At 33.4% G+C, this 27,183-nt stretch overlaps 1 protein-coding gene across 8 annotated transcripts; it reads left to right on the top strand.

Annotated features, from left to right (window-relative positions):
• On the top strand, positions 1-27,128 carry MATR3 (matrin 3). Of its 8 annotated transcripts, none has more exons than XM_039836233.1 (15): positions 1-154; positions 9,534-10,624; positions 15,409-15,470; positions 16,363-16,404; positions 16,738-16,850; positions 17,091-17,143; positions 17,619-17,744; positions 18,421-18,546; positions 18,716-18,883; positions 19,542-19,673; positions 20,093-20,136; positions 20,249-20,618; positions 21,880-22,246; positions 22,744-22,865; positions 25,292-26,837. In XM_039836233.1, exons 2-15 carry the CDS (start codon positions 9,713-9,715, stop codon positions 25,340-25,342), a joined length of 2,688 nt encoding a protein of 895 aa, XP_039692167.1. In that variant the 5' UTR covers positions 1-154; positions 9,534-9,712; the 3' UTR covers positions 25,343-26,837. The 8 variants fall into 8 exon arrangements, with proteins under 8 accessions (XP_039692167.1, XP_039692165.1, XP_039692169.1 ...); XM_039836231.1 differs by having other exon boundaries at positions 32-187; XM_039836235.1 differs by having other exon boundaries at positions 32-187; positions 22,024-22,246.
• Positions 27,129-27,183: the final 55 nt, after the last annotated feature.

A 27,183-nucleotide genomic window follows, 5' to 3' on the forward strand; every position in this document is an offset into this window, starting at 1 on the left:
GGCGCGCGCAGAAACAAGAACCGAGGTGGGTGGGGGCAGGCTCTCTCGCGAGAGTGGGTTTGTTCTTGGTCTGCAGCCGCTGCTGCCACCTCTTACCAGCGCCGTTGCTGCGGGGGATTGTGGGATCCTTCGCGTCCTGTTCGCTAGGAGAGAGGTACCTCTCCTTTTCCCTTTCCCTTTCCTTAAGGTAGGCGTGAAGCGGGTAAGAATCGGGGTGGGGTGGTCGGGGGCTCTCTGCGTCCGCCGGGAGGAGGCAGCGATGGCGACAGGGGCTGTAGGGAGCCGGCGGCGCGCCTCTCTTGCTCGCTCCCGCTCGTCCGCTCTGCCTCCCTCCGCGCTGCGTATGTGAGCCGCCTGATCGGCGGCCGCCATGTTAGGAGCGCAGTGGCGGCGCAGCCAGCCTCCTCGGGCGTTGGAGGTGAGCGGTCCCGGAGGGAGACACTCGGTCAGCCAAGAGCCTGGGGTGCGGCGAGAGAGTCGGGGGGCTCTGAGGGCAGCCGATGAGCCGAGCTTCCCGCGTCCTGGGCTTGCTGCGGGCGGGGGCGGGACGATGAACCCGTTACACGCGAGCTGCCGCGCTGAAAGGAAGGGAGGAGCGCCGGAGGCCTGAGGGACCGACTGTCCATAGGGGGCCTGCCGTTTGGGGAGGATAGTTAAGTTAGCGAAGTTCTTGGATAGTGCCAGTCCCACATACTTGTTGGCTTTTTTTTTTCCCCTTTGCGCTTGAAAATGTGCCCTAAAATGGAGGATTTCGCAGACTCAAAAGCTTTGCCGCTTGAGCAGAATTTCTTGGTGTCAAGGCCTTCGCTCTGCTCCTCGCCCATCGCCTCATAGCCCCCTAAGACTCCTCCCGTCCCCGCCCACACGCGCGCGCGATTTTAGCCGGACCTCAGAAACAATTCCTCTCCCCCTCGTCGCTTAAAAATGGCCGAAAATGAAACGTTAACGCTTGTTTTTCGTATTGCGTCGTGGATAAAGCCTTCTACAGTATGCTGCTAGGCAGGAGATTAGTTTCTGTTTAAAGAGTCACCTCACATTCCTTTTCCCTTTATTAAAATATTGTCAGTAGGTTCCTCCAGAGAGGATCGTGTGATGTGGGACCTTCCGGTTTCCAAACAAAGGGTTTGGAGTACCGTGATGTAGTCGCATCGTTGTTCTTTTTATTGCTAGCTCTGTGCCATGTTCTGTGTTACACAGGGACTTTCTCTGCTTACTGTGGAGGAATATCTCGCAGATGTTTATACTGCTCTGTCGCACTATTCTGTATAATATTCCTATTGGATCAGTTAGTTTTCCAGCTAGATATTTCTAGAACGGTTATGGCGTTTCCGAAATTTCTAGTCTTTCAAGCGCGCTGAAATAATGAGAATCGTTGATTTCCCATGTCGTAGTCATGAGATTTTTGTATTGATGTTGCGTTTTGCTTATTGAACAGAGAGCTTGGTTTAAGATTTTTAAGTAATAAGACACAGTTTTCTTCTCAGTTAACAGTTCTCTGCGGGCAAAAATAATATTTTAGGCTTAAATTTTCAAAATAAGATTTCTTTTTAAAAACTCAGTGATTCAGTCATCTACACAGTCAAAATAATTTTTCAGCATTAGAATTTTAGTAATCTAGAAGGCGAGGAAGGACAGGTTTTTGTTGCAAAAACGCTCCGTGGTATGTTTTTGCAAACTTGAAATCAAACACAATTTACATACTACATTTAAGATTTTTCTGGCTTGTTACGTAAGATTTGGAAAAACGCTCTTTAGCCAGAAGATGTTTGTGTTGAAGTGCTTTATATTTACATTTCTTCCTTTCCATTTAACATTATATGATTATAACAAGTGTATACTCTACCCGGGGGAAGTTTTCAGTTTATCATTACATATCTCCCTTCCCAGCCGTGTAAGCGGTGCTGCTTTTACATAGCATTTTAAACTAATTGGGAAGGATTTAACTACTCTTGATCTGAACGTTGTATATATTAAAGGAGTCTTTAAACGTACTAATTTTTTGAACGCTTTTAGGGAAATATTAACTAATATTACAAGTCAGTTAATGGTAGGTAACAAATTTTAACAACTGAGGAATACAAAGAAAATGTCTTACATAATTTTAGAAATAAAATGTAGTTCAAATCTCTATTTTATAGAAGAGAAGATTAAAGCCCAAGGAGGTGATGATTATCTGGTTAACCAGTGGCGTTCTAGAATGCTTACGTCTTGATTGGATACTTCATTTAGACTCTTCATATTTTAATAAATAGACTTAAAAGTGGTAGAACTCTCTTACAAGAATTCATCTTAAGGGAATAGTGTGTTAAAGATTTCTGTGCCAAAAAAATTTGTCTACGTGTATGTTAATCTGGGTTATTAAGCATATTAAAAGTCTAAAAGGTTCAATCAACATTTGGTGGTTCACAAATTTGGTGCGGCCATCAAATGGAAATCTACAGCTTCTTAAAACAGTGTTTTAAGAAGAGAGTGATGATGGGAAAATGACAATAGAATATAGTATTGGAAAGAATGTAAAAAACTGCTGGTGCCAATTTTAATATTTCGTTTAAAGGAACGTGTAAATAAGCATAAAAATAGAAACATACCAAAAAAGTATAGATGTTGGAGTTAATGGATTATTTGCATTTCTTTCCTCGTGTTTTTCTGAGATTTCCACAAGAAATTATATTTACTTTTGTAATGGAGAGAGACTTTTTTGTAAATGTTAGGGCCGCTTAAAAAACCAGAATCTCATGCATGTTGTTTTTTTAGAGGAATTGAGGTAGAAGTGAGCCCTTCTTGAGGTCTGAAGTGCAGTTTTTTCCGAAAGTGACAAAAAGTTGTCACTTGTTATATGTAGACAAACATAGGGATCTGAACACAGTCTTATGTAAAAATCTTAAGTTTGCCATTATCAAGACTAATGCTAACTAGGTTACCATATGAACTGCAGTCATTAACTATTTCAAGAATAAGCAAAACCAAAGAATTGGATAATGGTTTATTTGATGTTCTTAGCACATCTTTTAGGTAAAAGTACTTTGTTTAAATATACCTATTTTAGTTAGAATTGCATTAAAACTGTCCCACATTTGCTGCAACAGTTCTTAGTGCACTCAACTGACTTAACTTTGGAATAGACAATACCAAGTTCACTGGATGTGGGGTGGAAGGTTTGTAGACAGTGTAGTTTTGTTTTTATATATGTATATATGTGGTTATTACAATGTCTTCACTGTCAGGGATATAAAACGCTGTAATTTATAATTCTTAGGTATGTAGTGAGCTTATTTGTTAGCTCAATTAAAAATTTAAGAGGCTAAAGTTTAAAAGCTAATTTATATAAAATACTTGCTCTTTTCTAGAAAAAGTTTTAAATGACATATCTTTGACATTGGCCGATCTAGAGTCCTTGTAGCTTATGGTTGTTGGTACATATCTTATGGCAGAATCCCTTTTGGATGTGCTGGATAAGAGCAAAGGGGAAAAACGCCTATGGTAGACGTCATAGGGGGCAAGCAGTAAATGCAGCAAGTTACAAAGTGATTGATATTAGGGTCTTAAAAGGATCTTTGATTTGCCGTATCATAGGTTGCTAATGAAGATACAGAACTTTCTGATCTTTTAAGTTTTGTATGTTTTTTTCCCCCATTTGTGGGGATTACTATGCTATTAAACATCTTCATTTGGTATAGTAACTTACAGGAGAACCACCAATACCATATTTGAAATTTGAAAGTGAAGTGGTTGAGCACCTGACTCATGCAGTAATTGAGAACGGAAAAGCAATATAGAAGAAATACAAACATTTGTGCTTAAAATGATCTTGCTGTGAGGTGTGAGACATCAGAACAATTTAATGCTTAACTGTGGACCCTTGTGTGGATGATGGTATTCTGGAAAGGCACCATGGAGGAGGGAGTTTTACACTTAAGCATCAGGAGACACCAAGAAATATTCGTAGCCGCATTCTTGATAACGCAAGAGATTTAAAACAGCCTAAATGTTCATCATATGCAGAATAGATAAGTGTATGTGCCATAATGGTATCTATATTGCAGTTAAAATGTAGGTTTAATTCCTGTATAAATCAGTTTTTTAAAGCAAATAATGATATGTACATATTGTCAATTTGTAAAAAAAATTAGATGTGCAAAATTAATGTGTTTTTGAGGATATGAATAGGTAAAACTTGAAGATAAGGAACTGCAGAAGAGATGCATTAGAAATTGGTAGGTAGAAAGTATTTAAGGTCTTGTTTTATTTCTAAACTTGAATGTACACACACTGGTTTGTATACATTATATGAAGTGGGGGTGTGCTGGGCCTTAAGAGAAATGTTAGTATTAAATGAAGAGAGGAGAAGAGACATTTCAGCTAATTTGCTCAAGTGCTGAGCAGTCTCAACTTATTATAAAATGATCTCTCTCATAAGGTGTTGGTGTATAGTGGAAAGTGGGTTTAGATAAGTAGGATACAACTAACATATGAAAGATATTGAAAACCATAGTGTGGACTTTATTTAGTGAGTAGTATGTTTTGGAGCAGTAGAATGTAAGATGGGTGATGTTTTAGGACATCTATATTGGAATCTGCAAACGTGGATGCAAGGAAACCAGCCAAAAGGCTGGAGAACTTAAGATCTCTGGTAAGACTATGGCAGAGGAAATAGAGAGGTAAAGACTTTTTGTTCTGGAGGATAAGAAGGTAACTTAAAGGTAGACCAGCAATAGAGAGTGAAGAAAGAAGAGGTTTAATTTGTCCACTTTCACTAAGATCCACTTCTTTTCTTCAATTTTAGTTGTCTAGGTTACTACTAGTCTTTTAAAGCTGACTTCTGGTTTGGTAACAATTTAAATATGAATTCTGGCTATGAATAGAAGCGGATGGGACATTGAAGTTGATGTATGAAATAAGGGTGTACAGTACAGTGAAAGGTTTATACGCATAAGTCTCTGGATCAGTCATTTTATCTCTAAAGTTTGCTTTCTCATTGTGAGGATCAGATTACATAAAAGTAGTTTACTGTTTCTTACCATGTGCTGGACACCAGTCTAAGTGTTTTATATGTGTCATTTTATTAAGTCTTTACAACCTCATGAAATAGGTTTCGCTTTTATTCCCATTTTACATATGAGGAAACAAACAGATGTTAAGTAATTTGCCCAAGGTCCTACAGCTACTGTGTAATAGAAACAGGATACAAGTCAAGGCATTTGGGCTCCAAAAATTTCAGTATATACCAAATCAAAGTTGTATAAGTTTGTGGAAGCCAAGAGTAGAACATAAAATGAGTTGAGGGGGAAATCTTAAGGTGCAGAATGGGGCATTGATAAAAACCACTGCTTTTGCTTTAAAGTAGAGAAAAGAGCAAAGTTAGTATCATAGATTAAAATCAAGAGTCCAAATTGTCGAGTAAATGGAATAAGTTGCTATCCTGTAGTACGGGCTTATCATTCCTGTGCTGCTTTAATTTGAAAAATGTTTAACGTCTAATTGAAAGTAGCCAGGAAAAAAATTTTTTTAAATGCTTACAGCACCTGATATTCCTAGTCTCCCATCCAAGTACTAACCAGGCCCGACCTTGCTTAGCTTCCGAGAATCAGTAGTTTATTTTCAAAAGCCTTTTAAGCCCCTTATAGGTATGCCAAAGTGAGATGAGATCATGATACTGAAGAATACACATTAAAGTATAAGGATTTTTTTATTTTTAAAAGATTTTTATCAAAATATAGTTAATATACACTTGTATTAGTTTTTGATATACATCATAATTATTCAACCTTTATATACCTAAGGAAGTGATCACGATAAGTCCAGCGACCATCTGACACTGTATAACACTATCACAATATTATTGACTATATTCCTTATGCTGTACATCACATCCCCATGACTGACTTGTTTTATGCGTGGAAATTTGAGCCTCTTGTTCCCCTTTACCTCCCCCGCTCCTTTTGATTTTTTCAATTACAGTTGACATTCAATACTATATTAGTTTCAGGTGTACAGCATAGTGGTTAGACATTTATATAATTTACAAAGTAATCCCCCTGGCTAGTCTAGTACCCACCTGGCACTATACATTGTTATTACCATATTGACTGTATTTCCTATGCTTTACATTCCCATGACTATTTGATAACTACCACTTTGTACTTAATTCCTTCACTTTTTTAAAGTATAAGGTTTCAAAATGGCTCAAGCTCTGTATGAAAAATTGAGTAGTTCCTGAGATATAATCATTTTAAAAAATCAAACCCTTAAATGAAATACAAGTTAAAAAATATTAAAGTATATAATATATAAATATATAAAAAATATAAAGCTATGTTGATAAGTTATTTGGAAAACCATTATCAAATTAATAAATGAGAAGTTTTTAAATAGGGACTTATTAACCTAACTTCATACTTTAATTAGAAATGAGTTGGTGCTTAGTTTAAAAGATCTGATCACAGAAGTCAATGCTTTTGTGTGACAATGACAAAAATTAAGGAACTGCCTTTTAAATGACGACACTTTGAAATTAGTAGTGAGCTATACGTGCCATCTATTGATGTATAATTAGGACATTTTTACTGTGTTGGTATCGTTGGTTGCTACCTTACACATATTTGGGAAGCTAACAAATCACAAGTTTGACCTTGATAGAACATTTGGAAAATCTGAAAATTTCTTGTCCTGTTTGTTTTTAATTCAGAAGAGAATTTTATAAACTACAGTTTTCTAGCTGTTTGTAAGGTTTTACATTTAGTAGCATTTGCAATTAGATCATAAACCAGCTTTAATTCTAGGTAAATTGTTTAGTAGAATTGTCTGTAAAAATGCCTGTTAAGAATTTGCTTATCAAGTTATAAATGCATTTGTGAAGCCCAATTATGGATAATGTTAGTCGTTCTTTTATTTTTCTGATTGGGAGAGATGGAGGTACTTTTTTGAAAGTGAAAGGTTCTGTGTTGATGGGCATTTAGAATTTGCTTCATAAAGATTTTAAGTGGGTAAATTAGATTTTGATGTTACATTTTAGGTTAATGTCAAAGGAACTATTTTCAAATTTTATTAAACCTCTAGTATAATGTATTGCGAAAAAGCAACTTTATAATTATGGAAGTAAAACAAAATAAGCTATTAATCTTTTAAAAATCTAATAATTTAGTAAACGTTTCAGTATTGTGCTTAACTTTAATAGGCAGTAAGTCTCACTTAAATGAGCCTTTTAACAAATGGCTTATTTGTCTTATGTTTACCAATTACCAAAGATACTAAAGGAATTGTATTCATAAATGCTCTTTAAATGGTGGTGTCACGTCAGATTTTTCAATTCATTTTAATTTAAAATTTTTTGTAAGAATTTTGTTTGTATTTCAAAGGTCTGACTTAAGTTCCTATTCAGTAATATTACTCTCAAATTCTTGTGTCGATCTGGCTGCATTTAAGTTGAAACTGGGTCAAGAATATTAAGGTTATTTTTAATTAAATTACAAGTCGTCATGAGATATAAACATTGTCTTGCCCTTTTTCTGAAGTTCATTTTTTGTTTTGTCTTAAGGTTATCATCTTACCTTTACTTCTCTTAACCTTTCTTTTTGCAGATACACCGTTTTCATTGTACCATACAAAGAAAATAATTGAGATCTCTGCAATGTGATAATCATTTCCTTAAAATATGATCAATAAAGATCTTATACATAATACTGTTGTATAATTTCCCTGAAGGAAAAGAGTAGTTCTTTCAAAAAACTGGTTTTTCAATAATACTGAGCTTTGGCTATTACATGAAGAGCAAAACTGCAATTAATAATAACTTTGGTAGTTTGAAATACTGATTTTGAAAAACCCTCAAAGTTTTTGTCTTTTAAAATATAAAGTATACATGAAAATTTAGAGGGTCCTGCCAGTGTTTATACACAGTATTTCAGCTGCCATTCTGTATAACATTTATAAGATATCAAAGAAACTCATCCAAAGTCCACCTGACTCTTGTCTTTATTTTATTAATCTTAAAGTCTAAGTAGTTTATATAGTGGATGTGATCCAGAACTAGTTTCTTTGGTGTCTTTTCTCAAATTCATCTTTCTTGGTGTGCAAAAACATCTATAATTCCAGTCACCTCTGATGGCATTTCTGTGTCTTTTTAACTTTGTCACATCTTTTTGTAAAATCTAGTCCTGCCTGTGGTTTTTTTTTTAATACTTCCTCTGCCACTATATTCGTCCAATGTTCCTTGCTTTATCCTGTCCTTGGTGGGCTTGGTCCCATAATAGACTTGTAACTATTGAATATTGCCTGGTTTTTACTGTAATAAAGTTTAATGTGTTGAACTATCATCAATGCCTAGGTGTATGTATGGGTGATCAAACGTATAAGACTTAGCAAAGCCTCCAAATAGAATTCTGTAACAAACAATTTAAGACTTCCCTATGTCGTCGTGATTATAAAAAGGTGTTTTCATCAAGGACATTTGTTATGTACATCATTTAATATTTTGTGAGAATCATATGTAAATGCTTTGGAAATTCTTACATAACCATTTCTGAGGTAAAACAACTTGAAAGAAAAAATAATTTCATCTAGAAACACATCTTGGGTAATTGTATTCAAAACCAAAATTTTCCAAGTGATTGTGGCTATTCTTGTGAAAAGTTTACACAAATCTATACAAGATCTCATTTTCATTTTTACCTTACTTGAGTTTTAGAGGTTCTGAAGCCCTGAAATTAGATGAGTGTTGGTGGATGCTAACTTGGGGAGTTTCACTTCTTTAAATCACCTACACTTCCTGTACCTGGGTTTTTTCTTGGGAGGTCTCTTATTTCTATACTGACCATATTTAGTTCTCCTTACTTTATAATACTAGAAATGGAATAAGCACTGCCTGATAGAAGGTGGACAGTAAGAAAGCAGTTAGTTATATGGCTTAAATTTGTGCAGAAATCCTTAAACTGTCAGAAGTCACTTGTTTTTCTTCACATCTGTCTTCACCTTATGATTTTGCTACATAAAGATCTCAGCTATTGTGTTTGGTCTTAGATCTTACAGTAGGTACTTGACACCTAAACTTCATTTGTTATTTTACTTGGTTCTTTCTGATAGTTATAATAGGTCTCATTTTCTAAAGCAGAATACAACTGATTCATCTTTGACTTGCTGACATTGATTTTTTGTTTTGTTTTGTTTTTAGTCTTCTGGAACTTAAGCATCATACTATAGGGTGTATTTTTATTCTTCTGAAAGAAAAGACCCATCTATATTTTTACTGAAATTTTGATGTACTCAGACATCCAACCCTTCAATTGAAATGTTTTTAAATTTAGTATGAAATTCCCTTTAACAGTTAAAACTTTAGCATGAAAGACCACTTTTTAAATATCTATATGCAGGCTCTGCATACATCTGGAATCTGTTTAAGATATATAATAAATTCCTTGTAAGTTTGAGATCTTAAATGTTTTTTTTTTTTAATCAACATGATGCATAAGTTTTTTTTCTTTAAAAAAACGGCATCTACTTAAAGGGATTTATGACTAAAATTGCTTATTTTTCTACAGAGTTGTCTGCTGGTTCTCAGCTTGAAGAAGATTCTACAGTCCTTATTGATCCTTTTTCTTGGCGTTACCATTTTTTTGAAGCAAAGTTGACCTAGTTTTGTAGTTTGAGCTTTCTTTTTGGCCATCTTTTAAGAAAATTTTTTTGGTAATCTATAAATTAGCCAAGAGATAGTTCTACAATGTCCAAGTCATTCCAGCAGTCATCTCTCGGTAGGGACTCGCAGGGTCATGGGCGTGACCTGTCTGCAGCAGGAATAGGCCTTCTTGCTGCTGCTACCCAGTCTTTAAGTATGCCAGCATCTCTTGGAAGGATGAACCAGGGTACTGCACGCCTTGCTAGTTTAATGAATCTTGGAATGAGTTCTTCATTGAATCAACAAGGAGCTCATAGTGCACTGTCTTCTGCTAGTACTTCTTCCCATAATTTGCAGTCTATATTTAACATTGGAAGTAGAGGTCCACTCCCTTTGTCTTCTCAACACCGTGGAGATGCAGACCAGGCCAGTAACATTTTGGCCAGCTTTGGTCTGTCTGCTAGAGACTTAGATGAACTGAGTCGTTATCCAGAGGACAAGATTACTCCTGAGAATTTGCCCCAAATCCTTCTACAGCTTAAAAGGAGGAGAACTGAAGAAGGCCCTACATTGAGTTATGGTAGAGATGGCAGATCTGCTACACGGGAGCCACCATACAGAGTACCTAGGGATGATTGGGAAGAAAAAAGGCACTTTAGAAGAGATAGTTTTGATGATCGTGGTCCTAGTCTCAACCCAGTGCTTGATTATGACCATGGAAGTCGTTCTCAAGAATCTGGTTATTATGACAGAATGGATTATGAAGATGACAGATTAAGAGATGGAGAAAGGTGTAGGGATGATTCTTTTTTTGGTGAGACCTCGCATAACTATCATAAATTTGACAGTGAGTATGAGAGAATGGGACGTGGTCCTGGCCCCTTACAAGAGAGATCTCTCTTTGAGAAAAAGAGGGGCGCTCCTCCAAGTAGCAATATTGAAGACTTCCATGGACTCTTACCGAAGGGTTATCCCCATCTGTGCTCTATATGTGATTTGCCAGTTCATTCTAATAAGGTGAGTTAATGCAACAGATGCTTCTAATTTCTTTTACATTGTAGTGTCTATTCTGTATTTACCTATCTTTTACTCTGATTCTGTAGTCTGATGACACTGAGTTGATCAAGAATTTTTATGCTTTGAGAACACTTTATTTGGAAGGTAATTGTTTTTTGAGCATTTTAAACCAGGGCTTTACATTAATACAATCTGCCTAGATTGCTTCTGGCCACAAAGCTGTCATCCACTGGGATTTCTTGTTGGTTTTTGGCATCAATATGTTCTTCTTAATCATATTTAAGCAGTTTTTTGTCTGCTTTGTTGAATTAAGCATTTTTTTTATTTTTATTTTTTCAGTCAATGTGCTATTCAGGATGCTAGATTTCAGATCTCCATCTGTCTTGATTGCTGATTTGTATGTAGTAAAGATGGATTCTTGAACAATTCTCTTTTTTTTTCCTTATCTGTGGCTACAGGGAAAGAGTTAATGTAGAGCCCTGGTGTTTGTTTCAGTATGTTTCATATTTTAGATTAGTTCATTCTTCCTTTTTTGATTTCCCTTTAACACAAACTCTCATACTGTGACTGAAATTTTTCATCATTTTTTTTCTCCTTTTCCACAACTTTCTTAAACATACTTCAGAACTCACTTTTTATTGTCCCATATTACATCTATCCCTTTAGAGACTTGGAAAAATCAACTACTGCAGTATCCTGCTCTGTGTTTCCTCATAAGCATATTCTTTTTCTGACTTAGGCTTAGACTTCTGGTATAGTCATTTGAGCAACAAAACAAAACAAAGATGTAGTGAATTCTCCTTTGCTTTAATTATCACATCTGGCAAAATGGGAACTTTATCAAAAAGTTCTTTTAAATATGTTGTCCTTTCTCTTTTAGTGTTTCAATTTTACTCATTCTCTGATTCTGCCCCCCACCCCCACACCCAAAAAAAAACAGTGCAGTTGACTTAAAGTCAACATTATAGCACTCTGCTAGTTTGGATCTATAATCTATGACCATCCATTTTTCCTGATGTGCTGTGTAGTTAATTCTGTTTAACTGGAACCTGTTGCTGCCATGAAATTGACTTGATGGTTAATGTTACAGGGTTTTTTATTTGCAGTAACACCTGGAAAGGTCATTTTCTTTTCATATTTATCCCTTTTAAATGCATTTTTTAGTGAGTTAATTTTTGAATAAACTAAATCAGATTGTTAGATTTTGTTTTTTAATCTGTTTGGATCTCATGATTAAGAGAAAAGTCTTGTTATTTGAATTAAGAGTATTTTGAAAAATGTCTTTAAAAAGTAATTCTTAGCTAAATATGTATTTCTATAATACAAAAACCTTTTGAATTAATGTAAACATAATTTAAGTATACAAACAAGGAATATTTTAATCTTTAATCCATACCAAAATAAACAGCAAATGCTAAATTTAAATTCATAAATTAATTTCCATTTAAGACATAGAACCCCAAACTCGTAGAAATTAGAAAATTTTGTTTGGTATTTTTGGGGTTGTCTTTTTTCATATTTGTTGGATATACCAAGTATATCATGGAAGTTAGTTTTTGTTCAGTACTGAAAAGGTCCATTAAACTTTAGTGGCTCCATTTTTTCTGTTACTTCTTGCCTATTTGCAGTAATGGCAATATTGATCAGTGTTCTCAGAAAAGGTCTCTGAATTCCAAGGAAAATCGCTAGTTACAGTGTCTCAAGTGAAAGTGATTGTAAGGAACTTAAAATCTTTATTACTGCAGTCATTATGAATCAAAACCTTTTGGAAGTCTCTTTATCCTGACTTTGAGCAGTAATTTAACCTTGTTGTTTGCACATAGAAAAATCATTGAGTAAAGGAACATAAAAGGAAACTGAGAGGACTTTAATCAGAAAAGTTTTTATTTTATGTATGATTATTTTTTCTCCAAATTTTGTTACCTTCGAGATTCTGAACAATATTAATAAATAATGATAGTAAATGGATCTAAATTAAAACAATTTAAAAATATTCAATGAAACTGGATTCAAGAGTGAGGTACCTAGCTAGTGTTGGTGTTCTGTCAGAATGTTGGGAACATTTAAGAACTATTTTAGAGGCCCTTTGTTTAATTTACAAAATTTCTATTTGTAAATTGGACCAATTTTAAGTTTAAGTACCTGGCTTCATTTCTTTAACATAGCTGATGTTTTCCAGGTACCTGCATTATTGGGGGAGGGGGGAAGAGATATTCATGTTTAGTAGTGGTCCTTACTCATTTTGTAGTTGATGTAGATACAGTGACTTCAGAGAAAATTTCTGTGGTGCAAGTAGGTAATGAAAATTTTTTAAAACATTTCATCCTGCTCTCTGGTATTGCTGCATAACTTGGAAAATCTGTTCTTTTCACTTAGTGGTAACATTAAATAACCTACATGATCAAAACTTCTTAAGGAACTTTTAAGTGAAAAACATCTAATTTGTCATCATTATTTTTGACATTTTAAGTGACTTTCAGTGGTGTTGCTTTTCTTTCTAGGTCACTTTTGAATGTCAGGTTGCTTTTCTATACAACTTCAAATTCCTTTCACTAGAGAAAACTGCCCTTTTGTTGTCTTGTCACTTGAGTTCATATTTTTCCTTTTAGTATTATTCTAGAGGCCCTTATGTTATTCTTTATTCTGCCATTCTAGAATTATTTCTCCAAATTATCCTTTCTTAATATAACTTAGGTATTTCAAAGACGTCAAGGTGAATGTAGTTTTCCTACAGAATTTCTAAATTCAAAAGCTGAATTCTTTTTCTTTATTCTGATGTTAGAGTTACCTCAGTGTAGACTCCAAGGATATAGTTTTTTAAAAAAAACCTTTGACTCTTAATTCTCACCTTACACCAAACAGTAAAAGGTTAGGCGTGGTAGTACAAATTAGTAATGGGTGAGCTTGGGAGGTTTGTAAATGATTCTTTGATCTTAGCCTTCCTTCTAGTACTTTGAAAGATCAGCTACAGTTTTACCATAAGTTTGAACTTTTAAAGGGCATAGGAATTGGATATAAATAATTTCCGTTCAAGTAGATACCCTTTTCATCGCCTGTAAATTAGAAGCATTCCTAATAAGGTAACTTACTATATAGTGTTCTCTCCCAACACACTGCTTCTCAAGGATATTTTATAAATAAAATCTGAGAATATTTTTAGTTCAGAAAATTCTGAGTTAATTGTTTAATCCGTCTTCTGGATTTTGTGAACTTTACCTATGGCGCCTCTTGCTTACAGCCATTTTAAAAGTGGCCTTCAACAAGTCAATGGTCTGTTGCTTTGCAAGTAAAACCTTTTTATATCCCAGATATCTGATTGTAGAGCCAGCTGGAGAGATCTCTTTGAGTTCCTTAGCTATTAGCCATTATTTTCAAAAGACAATCTAGCTTTAAGAGAGCGCTCTTCAAGTTCTGAGAAGTGCCATTCTGTTTGGATGTGTTCCATCTTAATTCTCTTATGGGGTTTTAATTAATTCTATTATGGCATAGGAATGTATGTAAACTTGTACTATAAAGCAGTTTTTAAAAATTAGGGTCCCATTTATAAAATATAAATCTAAAACATTTTAAAAAGGTATCTCTTGTAATTTGCTTGTTTTAGTTCAGCTTGAAGTGAGACCCTTTTAACAACATTGCCTGACCATGTTTCATATTCCAAATATAATTGTTAGGTAGTGTGGATGTCACAAAAGTTGCCTCATTTTGTGGGAATTTGTAAAAGAATAATACTTGTAAAGCGGGAATTGTAAAACAAGATAACTTTATAAGCAGTGTAATAATCACTTTTTTTTTTTTTTTTTTGAGCACTTACTATGTGCCGGGCAATGTTATGATAAGCAGTCTACCTTTATTCATTTACTTTTCACAAAACCCTAGGATAATATTGACTCACAGTGAATTTAAATATTTTCTACCAGAGATTCACGTCTAGTAAGTGGCACTTTGAGAATGGAACCCAGGCAGTGTGGCAGAGCCTACTTTTCCTAACAACTTTCTTATATTACCTAAAACATCAATCATTTATATGTGGATTTTCAAGTAAAGAAAGGAAATTTTATTTGCACAAAATAGAAAAAAGTTAATTCCTTCAAATTTAAAATAATCACGGAGCAAGTATTGACCAAATGAAATGTTTTTCTCCCTTGAAAGTTGGAAACAGGCATCCTGAAATTGGCTTATTTTGGGGAAGTATAATGGGAGCTTAATTTTTTGATAAATGGGGAACATTTTCTAGAAAAGCCATTCCTGTTGAATCAGCTTAGCTTTTTATGTCTGTAGTATATTTGGAGCATACCTCAAAAGGCTGGATTACTTAAAGAGTCTATTTTTAACTAATTGTTCACATTTATAGCATATATTTTTCTAGAAAAGTAGGTAAGCATGGATATTTTGTCATATTTAGAGTACTACAAAAAAGCAATGCTAATAATATAACATGAATAATTTAGTTTGGTCTACAACAGAAATTAATGTCTAGCTGATCTCAAAGTCAGTTACTATTCTTGATCTTTATTAACTCTATATCTTTTCCCTGTCAGGTCTATTAGTATGTTAACCAAGTTTTGTCCAGTTTTTCCAAGAATGTGCATGGAGTATTTGAGGGCAGGATCAAGCTACAAGGATTTAGAGAAATGGTTTTAAAATTAATTCAGTATCAGTGAATGGCAGGTGTTTGTACACCCTATGATATTGCATATATAGATTAACATCCTAGAGTTTGAATGGTTCAAATTAAAATATTTTCATTTTGTTTTTGTTAATTCTACTAATTTACTTTGCTGCAGGAGTGGAGTCAACATATCAATGGAGCAAGTCACAGTCGTCGATGCCAGCTTCTTCTTGAAATGTAGGAGTTTGAAATACCTCTAAAGCATCCTTATCGTGAATCAAACAGCCATTGATTGGTTTTGGGGAGTTCATCATTTACTCGTAATATCCACTGTTATTGCTGCATACTTCATACTAATTACAAATAAAATGTTTAGATCTGGAATCTTACATGGAATATTAGATTCAATGATAGTGGTACTTTGTTATTTGATATTTTTAGGGTAAATAAACATTGGCTTTTTATACAAATTACAAGAATTTTTAATAGACTTAAAGATAGCTTTTGATACATAGAATAGATTTATAAGAACATTTTCAATACATGCTCCAAAAATATTGAGTATACAGAAAAGGGAGAAAGTCGTTAGAAGTTACAAATTAGCTGTCAAGCAATATCCTTCGGGATCTAATTTTTTGCTTTTGAGATACTTTTGGTTCTGAGTTTAAGCTGCCAGAATGAAATTGAACACACAATCCCCATTTTTCACTGGAATGGCAATTGCTCTATTGGTGCTGCCTTTGCTTTCTAGTCTACAACTCAGCTATCCTCTTGGTACTTAATATTGGAGAAAGAAAACCTATTGTCCTTGTTTCCCTGTATAGCCCATATTTCCAATCCCTTGTGCAGCACTTTTCCTATGACTTAACAAATACAGAAAAAAAAATTATTTTCAACATTACCTACATTTTCAAACTGTGCAGAACAAGTTGTTTTTCATTTGTTTGGATTGATTTGGAGTTCTGAAATTTTTCTTTGGAAAAATTCAGATGACATGTTTTAAACTAATATTTCTAACACTTAGACTCTTAAATAATTTTACTAATAATCTCTATTTTAAGGGCCAAACAAAGCTAATTTGTGAAAAGGACAGTTTTATTTTAAAGTTAATTTTCTGGTCTTTTTAAAGCTACCCAGAATGGAATCCTGACAATGATACAGGACACACAATGTAAGTTAAAAATTTTAAGCTGCTGTTTGTAAAGGAGATCAATGTAAGGAATTCAGGTTAAACTTTCAACATTTCATAAAGTAGTTTCTGAATTCATTTTTATTGAATCTGAGGGTTCGGTAAAAAGTCATTGGGTTGAAAGAATTTGGGGGGGGCTTATGCAGTAATTTTTGCTTTAATGCTATTATCATAGATGTTTTCCTAATTGCTTCACACATAAATGCCCCCAAAGATTAAAATCATAGTCATATAAGGGGTGCTTTAACAATGAATCTTAATTATTTCTGATGGATATCTTTATGATGCTCATGTTTTATGTTCTCACATTACTAGGGGTGATCCGTTCATGTTGCAGCAGTCTACAAACCCAGCACCAGGAATTCTGGGACCTCCACCTCCCTCGTTTCATCTTGGGGGACCAGCAGTTGGACCAAGAGGAAATCTAGGTGATTATAAAATTTATGTAAATATAAAACGCAGTGATTATGGGCAAAAGAAGGCTCATTAAAATATTATTTGAAAATAACATGGTACTATATACATTTTGCATGAGACAACATGGTACTCATGATATTTATAATATCCTTTTATTAGTGTTTGAAAGGTGTTCATTCTTCAGTTGAAATACCTATTATAGCAAATATAGTTATTACAGTACTGAAAAAGTATGTTTTCCCCGCATAAAGGTGCTGGAAATGGGAACCTGCAAGGACCAAGACACATGCAGAAAGGCAGAGTGGTCAGTAATGCGGCTCTTGTTTTTACTCTCTGCTGTTTTGGGGGAATGCGGTTTGACTTAAATCTTTACTGATCGAATCTGCATCAGTCTTTTCTATAGGAAGACCACTATAGTTTGAAAGCCATCAGTATTTCCTGTGACTTTGATAAGCGTTAAAACTTTAATTTTCATTTGCCCATAGTCAATATATCTCTCACCTTGATTCAGAGTCTTAAGAACTTTGCTATCCAGTAATGTACACAGTATTCAATTTTAAATTCAGTGCAGACTGTTTTTTTGAAACTCGAGATTTACCCTACCGACATTGTATTTCCTGTGTAGTTTTTAAATTCTCTAGAATGTTTGTTATGAGTTGTTATTTTAAATACTTAAAATGTTCTCTGGTTACTATTAGACTATAAAAGTTTTAATGTATAATCTGTTTCATATTGCTTTTAAAGAGCCTTACTGACATGAATTTTTTCCTAATGTATAGGAAACTAGCCGAGTTGTTCACATCATGGATTTTCAGCGAGGGAAAAACTTAAGATATCAATTATTACAGCTGGTGGAACCATTTGGAGTAATTTCCAATCATCTGATTTTAAATAAAATCAATGAGGTATGAGTTGAAATAAGTATAGTATTTATTCATCACTAAAGGGATTTATTTTCTTTAGTGATGTAATTCCTTTTATTTCCTAGAGGGATTACATGGCTTTGTATAGAAAAACCACTCAATGTAATCTTAAGTCATCCATATGGAATGAAGTATAGGAGAAAAGCCAGTAGTTGAAGTGTGATAATATATGAGTCCTCACTTATGTTGTCAATAGATTTTTTAAATAAAACAATGTATGATGAAACCATTTTTGCCACGTGCTAATTGTGAATTAAAGTTGATTCGGCATTTCATAAACTTTATAATGAAAAGATGTTATTTAAGGACTTGCTATAATAACTAAATTCTGGTGCTAACGAATAATTAGTAACTATAAATTGGTTCTTAAGTAGTAAATTGTCATTATCACTATATTACGAGAAAGGCTGTAAAAGATCCTTGGAAAACCATTTCAGACTTTTACCAAAATGGTACCAAATCATTTCTAATCTAGTGGGCATAAATGATAGCTTTAGTAGTGTGAAGATAATAATAAAAAATCTATGATGACCTTTAATAAAACAGCAAGTTGGCAATGTTGAGTTTTCGAAGTGCTTTTTATTTAATGATTAAATATGTCTGGAAAGACTGAGCAATGTTTGTTTGTTTGAAATAGTTTTTTTGTGTGCGATTTCAGGCATTTATTGAAATGGCAACCACAGAAGATGCTCAGGCTGCAGTGGATTACTATACAACCACACCGGCATTAGTATTTGGCAAGCCAGTGAGAGTTCATTTATCCCAGAAGTATAAAAGAATAAAGGTAATATTTATTTTTCCAAATTTGTATTGTCATTTAATACATCATTTTAATATTTATTAACTTTAGATATTTAAAATTGCTGCTAATAACTAGGATAATACTATTAGCTAATAATTATAGCATACCTACCAACATTTGACTTGCGCCTTTTTTTCCCGTGTTATTAAAGAAACCTGAAGGGAAGCCAGATCAGAAATTTGATCAAAAGCAAGAGCTTGGACGAGTGATACATCTCAGCAATTTACCTCATTCTGGATATTCTGACAGTGCTGTCCTTAAGCTTGCTGAGCCTTATGGGAAAATAAAGAATTATATACTGATGAGGATGAAAAGTCAGGTAATATACATGTAGAGGTTGTAAAAAGGATTAAGTGCTTTAAGACTTTTTTGTGCATAATTTTTAGTAAAGAAAGCAGGAGTGTGTTTTTTTATCTTCTCATAGATAAATTTCTTAGCCAAGCAATAATTTTATGTTGTCATAGATGATCCAAGTAAAGCATTGAATAAATACTGAAAAGTTTAAACTGGGAAATAAAAGTGTCGTCTCTTGCTCAGGATAGTGACAGTTTTGTTTCCAGGGTTTACTTCCAAGATCTTCCTATGTGTATGTATATAGTTGTTATTTATTCTTGCTTCAACTGGGATTATTGTATTGCTTTCCACATTATACGTGATTTTTTTTTTTTAATGCAATTTGCTTTAACAGCATTCTGAGTTTTTGTCTGTTCCAGATTTTTTTAAATTATTAATTTTTTGTTTTTAGGGTATTTTGAGTAAAATCTTCTAAGGTTTTTTTTTTTTTTTTTTTTTTGCAGAAAGCCTTACATATAGGTAGTTTGATTGGTACTACTTTGTAAATCTGACAGGTACTCCTTATTTTATTCAATGAATTTTTAACTCTTAATAACTTTTTAGAAAAAATAATAAGCACAAGAATTCTATACAGTTCTCAGAAAAATAATGTCCTTTCTAACTTTTTTTTTTTCCCCCCTAAGGCATTTATAGAGATGGAGACCAGAGAAGATGCAATGGCAATGGTTGACCACTGTTTGAAAAAGGCCCTTTGGTTCCAGGGGAGATGTGTGAAAGTTGACCTGTCTGAAAAATATAAAAAATTGGTACTAAGGGTATGTAGTACTTCATTTGCAGTCATTGTAAAGCTTATTTCCACATAATTCAAGTCACCACATTCTTATTGAAAGGTTTAGTTACTGAAAGACAGCAACCTTTTTTCTTTTTCTGGTTTTCCTCAGAAGAAGTTTTTTATCTGGTGTTCTGTAAAAGCATCTTTATTGCTTTTATCTACTATATTTTAGATTTTATTTGAACAGTGTTCTACCAAAATATTAATTATCCACTCTTCCATCAAAATATTGTGATGAACTGCTGCCTATAGGCAGCTTAAAATCTTAGGTATGGTTATAGGGATTAATAAGCTTATTAGTTGATTATATAAAAGATGATTATCAATTATTAATTGGGCAGTTACATATTCTGTAAATATTTTAATACATTTATTTAACTAATGCAAAATTTTGTCTTTTAGATTCCCAACAGAGGCATTGACTTACTGAAAAAAGATAAATCCCGGTAATGTTGTGTGTGTGTGTGTGTGAGAGAGAGAGAGAGAGAGAGAACACTGGTATATTAAACTTGTTTTCCAACTCAAGAGAGTTAATGAGGTATATCTTTTTGATTTCAGAAAAAGATCTTATTCTCCAGATGGCAAAGAATCTCCTAGTGATAAGAAATCCAAAACTGATGGTTCTCAGAAGACTGAAAGTACAAATGAAGGTAAAGAACAAGAAGAGAAGTCAGGTGAAGATGGTGAAAAAGATACAAAGGATGACCAGACAGAACAAGAACCTAGCATGCTTCTTGAATCCGAAGATGAATTACTCGTCGATGAAGAAGAAGCAGCAGCACTGCTAGAAAGTGGCAGTTCAGTGGGAGATGAAACAGATCTTGCTAATTTAGGTGATGTGACTTCTGATGGGAAAAAGGAACCTTCAGACAAAGCTGTGAAAAAAGATGCAAGTGCTTCAGCAGCTGCGAAGAAAAAGCTTAAAAAGGTAAAGAAAGATTGTATATTGGCCTGTTTTAATAGAAAACTAGATCAAATAAAAGTTTTCAAATTAATTACCATAGCAGGGTCAGATCAGAGAGAATTAGTCATTTATATTAGAAAAAATCAGATATGAACCATAATATAAACATTTAAATCTAAACTCTGCAATAAACATTAAATAGGACTCTTATTATAGTTGGCAAAAATCAACTCCCAAAGAACTTTTTAGTAATGAAGGAGAAATACTTACAACTATTACATAATTCTATATTGTAGTGGTAGTATATAAGTACTTAAGTACTTGTAGGAAGCTGTATAGTTGAGCTTGTTTGTAAAAAGATGGGGTATGAGTTTGCAATAAGTTAACTGACCAAAGATACTTAAAATATTTTGCCAATCATTCCAGTATTATTGAACTTGAAGAATTTTTTTTATTTGAGAAATATTAAGCGTGATCATATATTTTAATAGCTTTTAAAAACACTTTTTCTAGAACATATGCTATAAATAAGAGCATGTCAGGTGAATATGAATATAAAAATACATTCATAGTATAAAGAAAAGTAAAAGAGCCATGGTATACCAGCTCTTAATGATTACATTAAGGATTAGAGCATTAAAACGGCTTTTGAAATGAAATTTTTATTCTATTTGTTTCTTTTAAGAAACATTCAACTATGAGAAAACGAAATTTTTCTGAGCTCTGTGTGATAATTAACTTAATCCTCATGATAACGATGTGCGGTAGATACCTTTGTTATTCCCATTTCATGAAATGAGGAAATTGAGGCATTGGAAATTCAATTGTCCGTGGTCATGGTGCTTATAAGTGGCAGAGCCAAAATTTAAACCTAGGTAGTGGTGCTCCAGTACTTGATTTTTTTTTTTTAACTGCTATACTGTTCTAGACTAAGTGTTCTCTAAACAACAGTTGTATTATAAGATACTGTTTTCCAAAGGACATCACTCAATTATTTTAAGTCAGTTCTTTGATACATTCCCTAGAAGCATAAAATTCTAAGAAAGTGTAGACATTTGAATATGAGTATCCTCATATCATTTATTTTCTGTTCTTTGTGTGAGGCAAGCCTTTAGTTTTAAAACAAGCTTGTTTTAAAAAAGTCAGTAAATTTGGCGGGGGGGAGGAAAAAGTATTTCGAGAAAATGAATAAAGACAAAGACGCTATCCCTTTCCCTTCAAGTAAAGCAAATGGAAGGGATGCTGCAGGATAATTGTTGCAGAGTAAATTTGTCTTTCTTAACAGCGTCGTTTCCCAGGGAGTATGGAAGGTTTTGTCACTCTAGATGAGGTTGGTGATGAGGAAGATTCGGAACTTCAGAAACTTCGTAAATCGGGCATGGCATTTAAATCTGGTGACAGAAATGATGATGGTTTGGTTGAAATTAAGGTGGACAAGATCGAGGAACTTGATCAAGAAAATGAAGCAGCGTTGGAAAATGGAATTAAAAATGAGGAAAATACAGAACCAGGCGCTGAATCTGCTGAGAATGCTGATGATCCCAACAAAGATACAAGTGAAAATGCAGATGGCCAAAGTGACGAAAACAAGGAGGACTATACAATCCCAGATGAGTATAGAATTGGACCGTATCAGCCCAATGTTCCTGTTGGTGAGCTTTAAGGCTTTGTTCTTCCCCTCGCACCCTCCCCAAACTCTTATTAAATAAGATTTTTAAATTGGTCTTAACATGAGTTCTGATAGTGTTTTAAATTTATTTCTGTACAAAACAATTTGTAAATCTTGAGTGATGCATTCTCTTTTCTTACCCAAGTCTCCTGATTTTGTATTATCTTTTATCATTACACAATATGTTCTCTTTTTCCCTCATAAAGGTTTCTGAGAATTTCACATTGCCTTTTATTTTGTTTATCTGTTATATTTCTGCCTTTTTAAGACTATAAAATAGGTGGAACCTTACACAACAATTAAACACAATTCTGTTAACTAATGCTGTTTTTTTGTTTGATTTTGTTTTACCTTAGGCTATACTGGACTTCTCATAAATGTTATCTCATTCAGATTATACTGACAGGAAAAAAAGATTTGAGAACACTAATTAAAATACTCAGTTTACTGAATTTGTAAGAATGTATGTTTGTGTTCTAGGTATAGACTATGTGATACCTAAAACAGGGTTTTACTGTAAGCTGTGTTCACTCTTTTATACAAATGAAGAAGTTGCAAAGAATACTCATTGCAGCAGCCTTCCTCATTATCAGAAATTAAAGGTAAGGCTAAATCCTAAAGAGGAAGAGTTCTTTTGTGAAAACTAACAAATCATGTAAGTTTATAGAGAGTAAAATGTGTGTAATACTGTCTGTGGACTGAGAGATAACAGTTTTCTTTTGGTGAGCCTAATGCAGTTAAATCAATTCTAGAAACATCTGTTCAGCCTCTTTCTAAAGTACACTCTAGTTAAATGATAATTTGGTAATTTCCAACCATGTTATAAATTCTGTGATAAAATGAAAGTGTTCTCAAATGAGTATTAGACTGTAATTTCTCTAATTTGGAAAATACTGGAGGCCTGAAGACCAAGCGGCATAATATAGAGCTTTTCCAACTTTGTAAAGTGCCATGTCTCATCATTTTTGCATTGACTTTAAATTATTATTTATTAGGAATGACACTTTAGTAAGTCTTATGACCAACAGCAAATAAAAATATTGGGATAAATGAATAAAGCATAACAATAACAAATTCCTTTTTGGATATTTTAAAATTCCGTATTTTAGTTAGTGGCTTCTTTAAGGACTAAGCATTGAAATAAATAATGGGGGAAAACTTGAAAGATTTGAGTTGAAAACCTCATAATTGTAGATAACTTGGTTTTCCACACTGCTTTATAATACAAAATATTCAAACATGTTCTTTGCATTGACTAGATAAAGATAGCATTGAATTTAGGAAATCCAATACTTAGCTGAATCATTTGTTTTAAATATAAGTGTTTGCTGCTTATACCTATCTTAACCATCATGGATATGGAAAAGGAATGGTAGTTATTCTCAGAGGTAGAAACAATTTAATAGATCTGATTTGATTTGATATCAAGCTGTTTGGTGCCAGGCAGAAACTATGTCTATTACTTAGATAAATATAAAAGTGGTCTCTGGGTGCTTGATATACTTCATAGAGAGTATTAGCTAAGATTTTCTAGCTATTTTAATTTTCTAGATATTTGTTCCATTGGGAGTGGCTCTATTCTTGTTTTAAAGGAACTTAGTCAACTTTATTATTAATGTAGTACAATATCTTGCCTAATAGTAACGCAATGTTTTTCTAACTGGGAGGTTTTTTTTCTTTTTAAGGATATGATGGCTTTTAATTCTCATTAATTAGTAATAACTATACAGTTGATAAACTTCAACCAAGAGCGACGAAACTTTTCATGTTTAGATTACATTTAAATTTTATTTTTATTTTATATTTATTTATTTATTTATTTATTTATTTATTTATTTATTTATTTATTTATTTTTTGGGTGCTTTCATTAAGGTCCTAACAGATCTCTGGTGTCCAGGAACTGTAGAAGTTACAGGTCTAATACAAAGGTCAGCAAGCTACACTTGTGGCCCAGCTGCTGCCGTCTGTAAATAAAGTTTTCTTGGAGCACAGCCATGATTATTTATTTAACCCATTTCCTGTTTGCACTGAGAATACTCACCAGCAGCGCTTGCGGTTGCAGCATTTACCCCAAGACATTGCAGCATTTACCCCAAGATAACTCGCAAGTTACAGTCCTAACCTTATCCCCCAAGTTTGCCATGAAATATCTATTGTTTTCGCACCACTTGAGTATATTAATAGTCTTTGGAAACAAATGACAGTCTGTTTATAGCATTCTGTTATTAGTAGTGGTATTACCATTTACAAAATATAATAATTCTTGATCACAAAAATGTCAAATCTTAGAAAACGTAGCATTCCTATACATGATGTTAACATTGTTCTTGGACAGTTAGCTGAAGATTCATTTGATGAATCTGATTTCTGTGTATGCTTCTGTCACATTAGAATTAGAGACAAGTTCTGTTTAGAAATAACTCCAAGAACAGTTTTTATATTTTACTTTCTCATGGAAAACCAGTCAGGTTTGCTTCAGCCTCAAAGAACGTGTTTATGTAAAATTAAATTAATGCTGGCAGTGAGCTGTACTTTTTTCCCCTATACAGGAAATGGGTTAAGTATTGCCTATGGCTACTTGTATTGCTATAACAGAATTGAGGAGTGTAAATAAAGACTAAATGGCCCACAAACCTCAAATATTTACTATAAGCTCTTGAAGAAAATTTTGCCCTCTTTTAGTAGAAAAAGCATCCAATAATTGCATGTCATTTTAATCATACATTCTTAAAGAGTAGTGGCAGTTCCTCTCTGTGACTGGTCTTATTTTCTTATCTATATAAGTTAGGGTTAATTGCACATTCAAATAACCATTTTTCACATTTGACCATTTTCTTCCAATGCGTTATTGTGTCCTGAACCGGTTTAGTTTTGTACCTTAATAGGAATAACTGAATCTTTAAAATAGTGGTAAGGTTATATAGTTAAATTGCACTCCAGTCGTCAAACATGAATAAAATATTTTAGAGTTAATATCCATTTATGTTTTTCTTAAGTAACAATTCCTGTAATTTTTTTTTTTTTCAGAAATTTCTGAATAAATTGGCAGAAGAACGCAGGCAGAAGAAGGAAGCTTAAGATGTACAAGAATCTTAATGATTTCAAAAGAAAATAATGGTTCTTTGTTTTTAATGTTAACTTTTTTAAAATACAATACTGATAGTTAGAAGAAAACTATTGTACTCTTTTGTTTTAGTGGAAAAATAATAGATGTCTGTTCATGTGTTAAGTGTTATAGCAAAAATGCATATACGGTTAAGTTAATGAAAAATTGTTTTTGTTTTATCGAAATGGTAACAGACAGAAGTACTTGTAGAGACTGACTTCGTAAACTACTTAAGACAACTTGCACCACTAAGAAAAAGATAAATAGAACTATTCAAAGAAATGAAATTTAGTAGTTCTAAGCTTCAAAGAAATGTCACAACTTTTGATTCCATTCAATAAAGAACAAAACCAATTGTATTTTTATTACTTTCATCTGAAACATTCCACATTTTAATCTGAGCCTTGTAGACTTCTCATTTGGAGTTTGAAGCTTTTTTGGTTACATTTCATTTTCGGAGAACTTCATTAATGTGTGATTAGCAATTAAAATGCAGGTGCAGTTTTCTTTTAATGTTATGCTGTTGCTTAGGTAATAAGAAATATTAAGTAATTGGCTTTAGATTTTGTAATTTTTTCCCCTAAGTTCCTGCTAGATTTCGTATTCTAGTAGTCAATGTATTTTCAGTGAAATGTAAAAATACTCCCATTCTCTTTGACCAGTATTAATTTCTTGAAACCTTATTGCTTGTCACTTGAATCCTATAGCTGTCATACATCTGGTATAAGCAACGTTTGGTTTTTGAAGTGTGTAGACCATCTCTTCATATTTTCAAGATGTAATTTTACATTTCTGCATTTTAAAAAGTTTGGCCATAAGCTAGACGCACGCTTCTAATTCATATACCTGCACATGTGATCTTTGTGAACAGAAATTTGCATGTATAATCTGTGTTTACTTGTAACTTTCTGGTTATATACTGCTTATATCTGTGGATTCAAGTTTCTGAAGTGAATACCAATAAAAAAAAAACCTAGGCCATGTTCATTGGTTATACATGTTTGGAATGTTAACCAATATATTGTCAGTTGTGGTTTTTATTCACTGTTACACTTTTGCATGCTTTAACAAATTTTTACATTTTCAATCTAGAGTGTTCTGAAGATTGCTACTAAAGATATGAATTTTAAAGTTTTTGGTGCTGGTGGATTTCTTGTTCCTGTTACATAACAAAAGTGGGACTATTGGTTTTTTTAAACCTCAGGAGTTATAAATGCTAAAGACAAATAGCAAATGCTAATGTTTAGACATGTCGAAGTAGTTAATAGTAAAATTGAAAGTAACATGGTGGAATAGTAAGAATTCTAGCAGCCTTTCAAAATGTTGGGGGTCTTAGTATAAGGGAGTATCAGTTCTCAAATTTTTTTTAATTTAATAAGAACTTACAGGAATTCTTTTTGAAACTCTTAGTTCCAAGTGTATTAAAGGATATTTCAAATATTTCAATAAAATTTTATGGTATACCTCTGCAGGTCATGATATTTTTTAATGTAACATGAACAAAAAAATTTTGCCAGTTTCTTCAGTTTAATTTTGGCCTATACTAATTACCCACTTTTGTTTAATTCCAACTTTTAACTAACAACAACTACACAAAGCATTATGTGTATAATGGAATTCCTAATTGTTTCATGTCAATGATAGCTTTTTTCCCATAGGCCCTACTTTGTTGGATGTACCAAGCTGTAGAAAAGATATAGCTTCATCTGATAGCATTTAGAAAGCAGAAATTCTCATAAATAAACCTGTAACAGCTTATTCCCAGATTATGGCAAACCTTTATTTAGTAAGAATGTTTCTACTTAAACCTGCT

Source organism: Pteropus medius, unplaced genomic scaffold, assembly GCF_902729225.1.
Source record: "Pteropus medius unplaced genomic scaffold, Ma_sr-lr_union100, whole genome shotgun sequence".
NCBI classification, from domain to species: Eukaryota; Metazoa; Chordata; class Mammalia; order Chiroptera; family Pteropodidae; genus Pteropus; species Pteropus medius.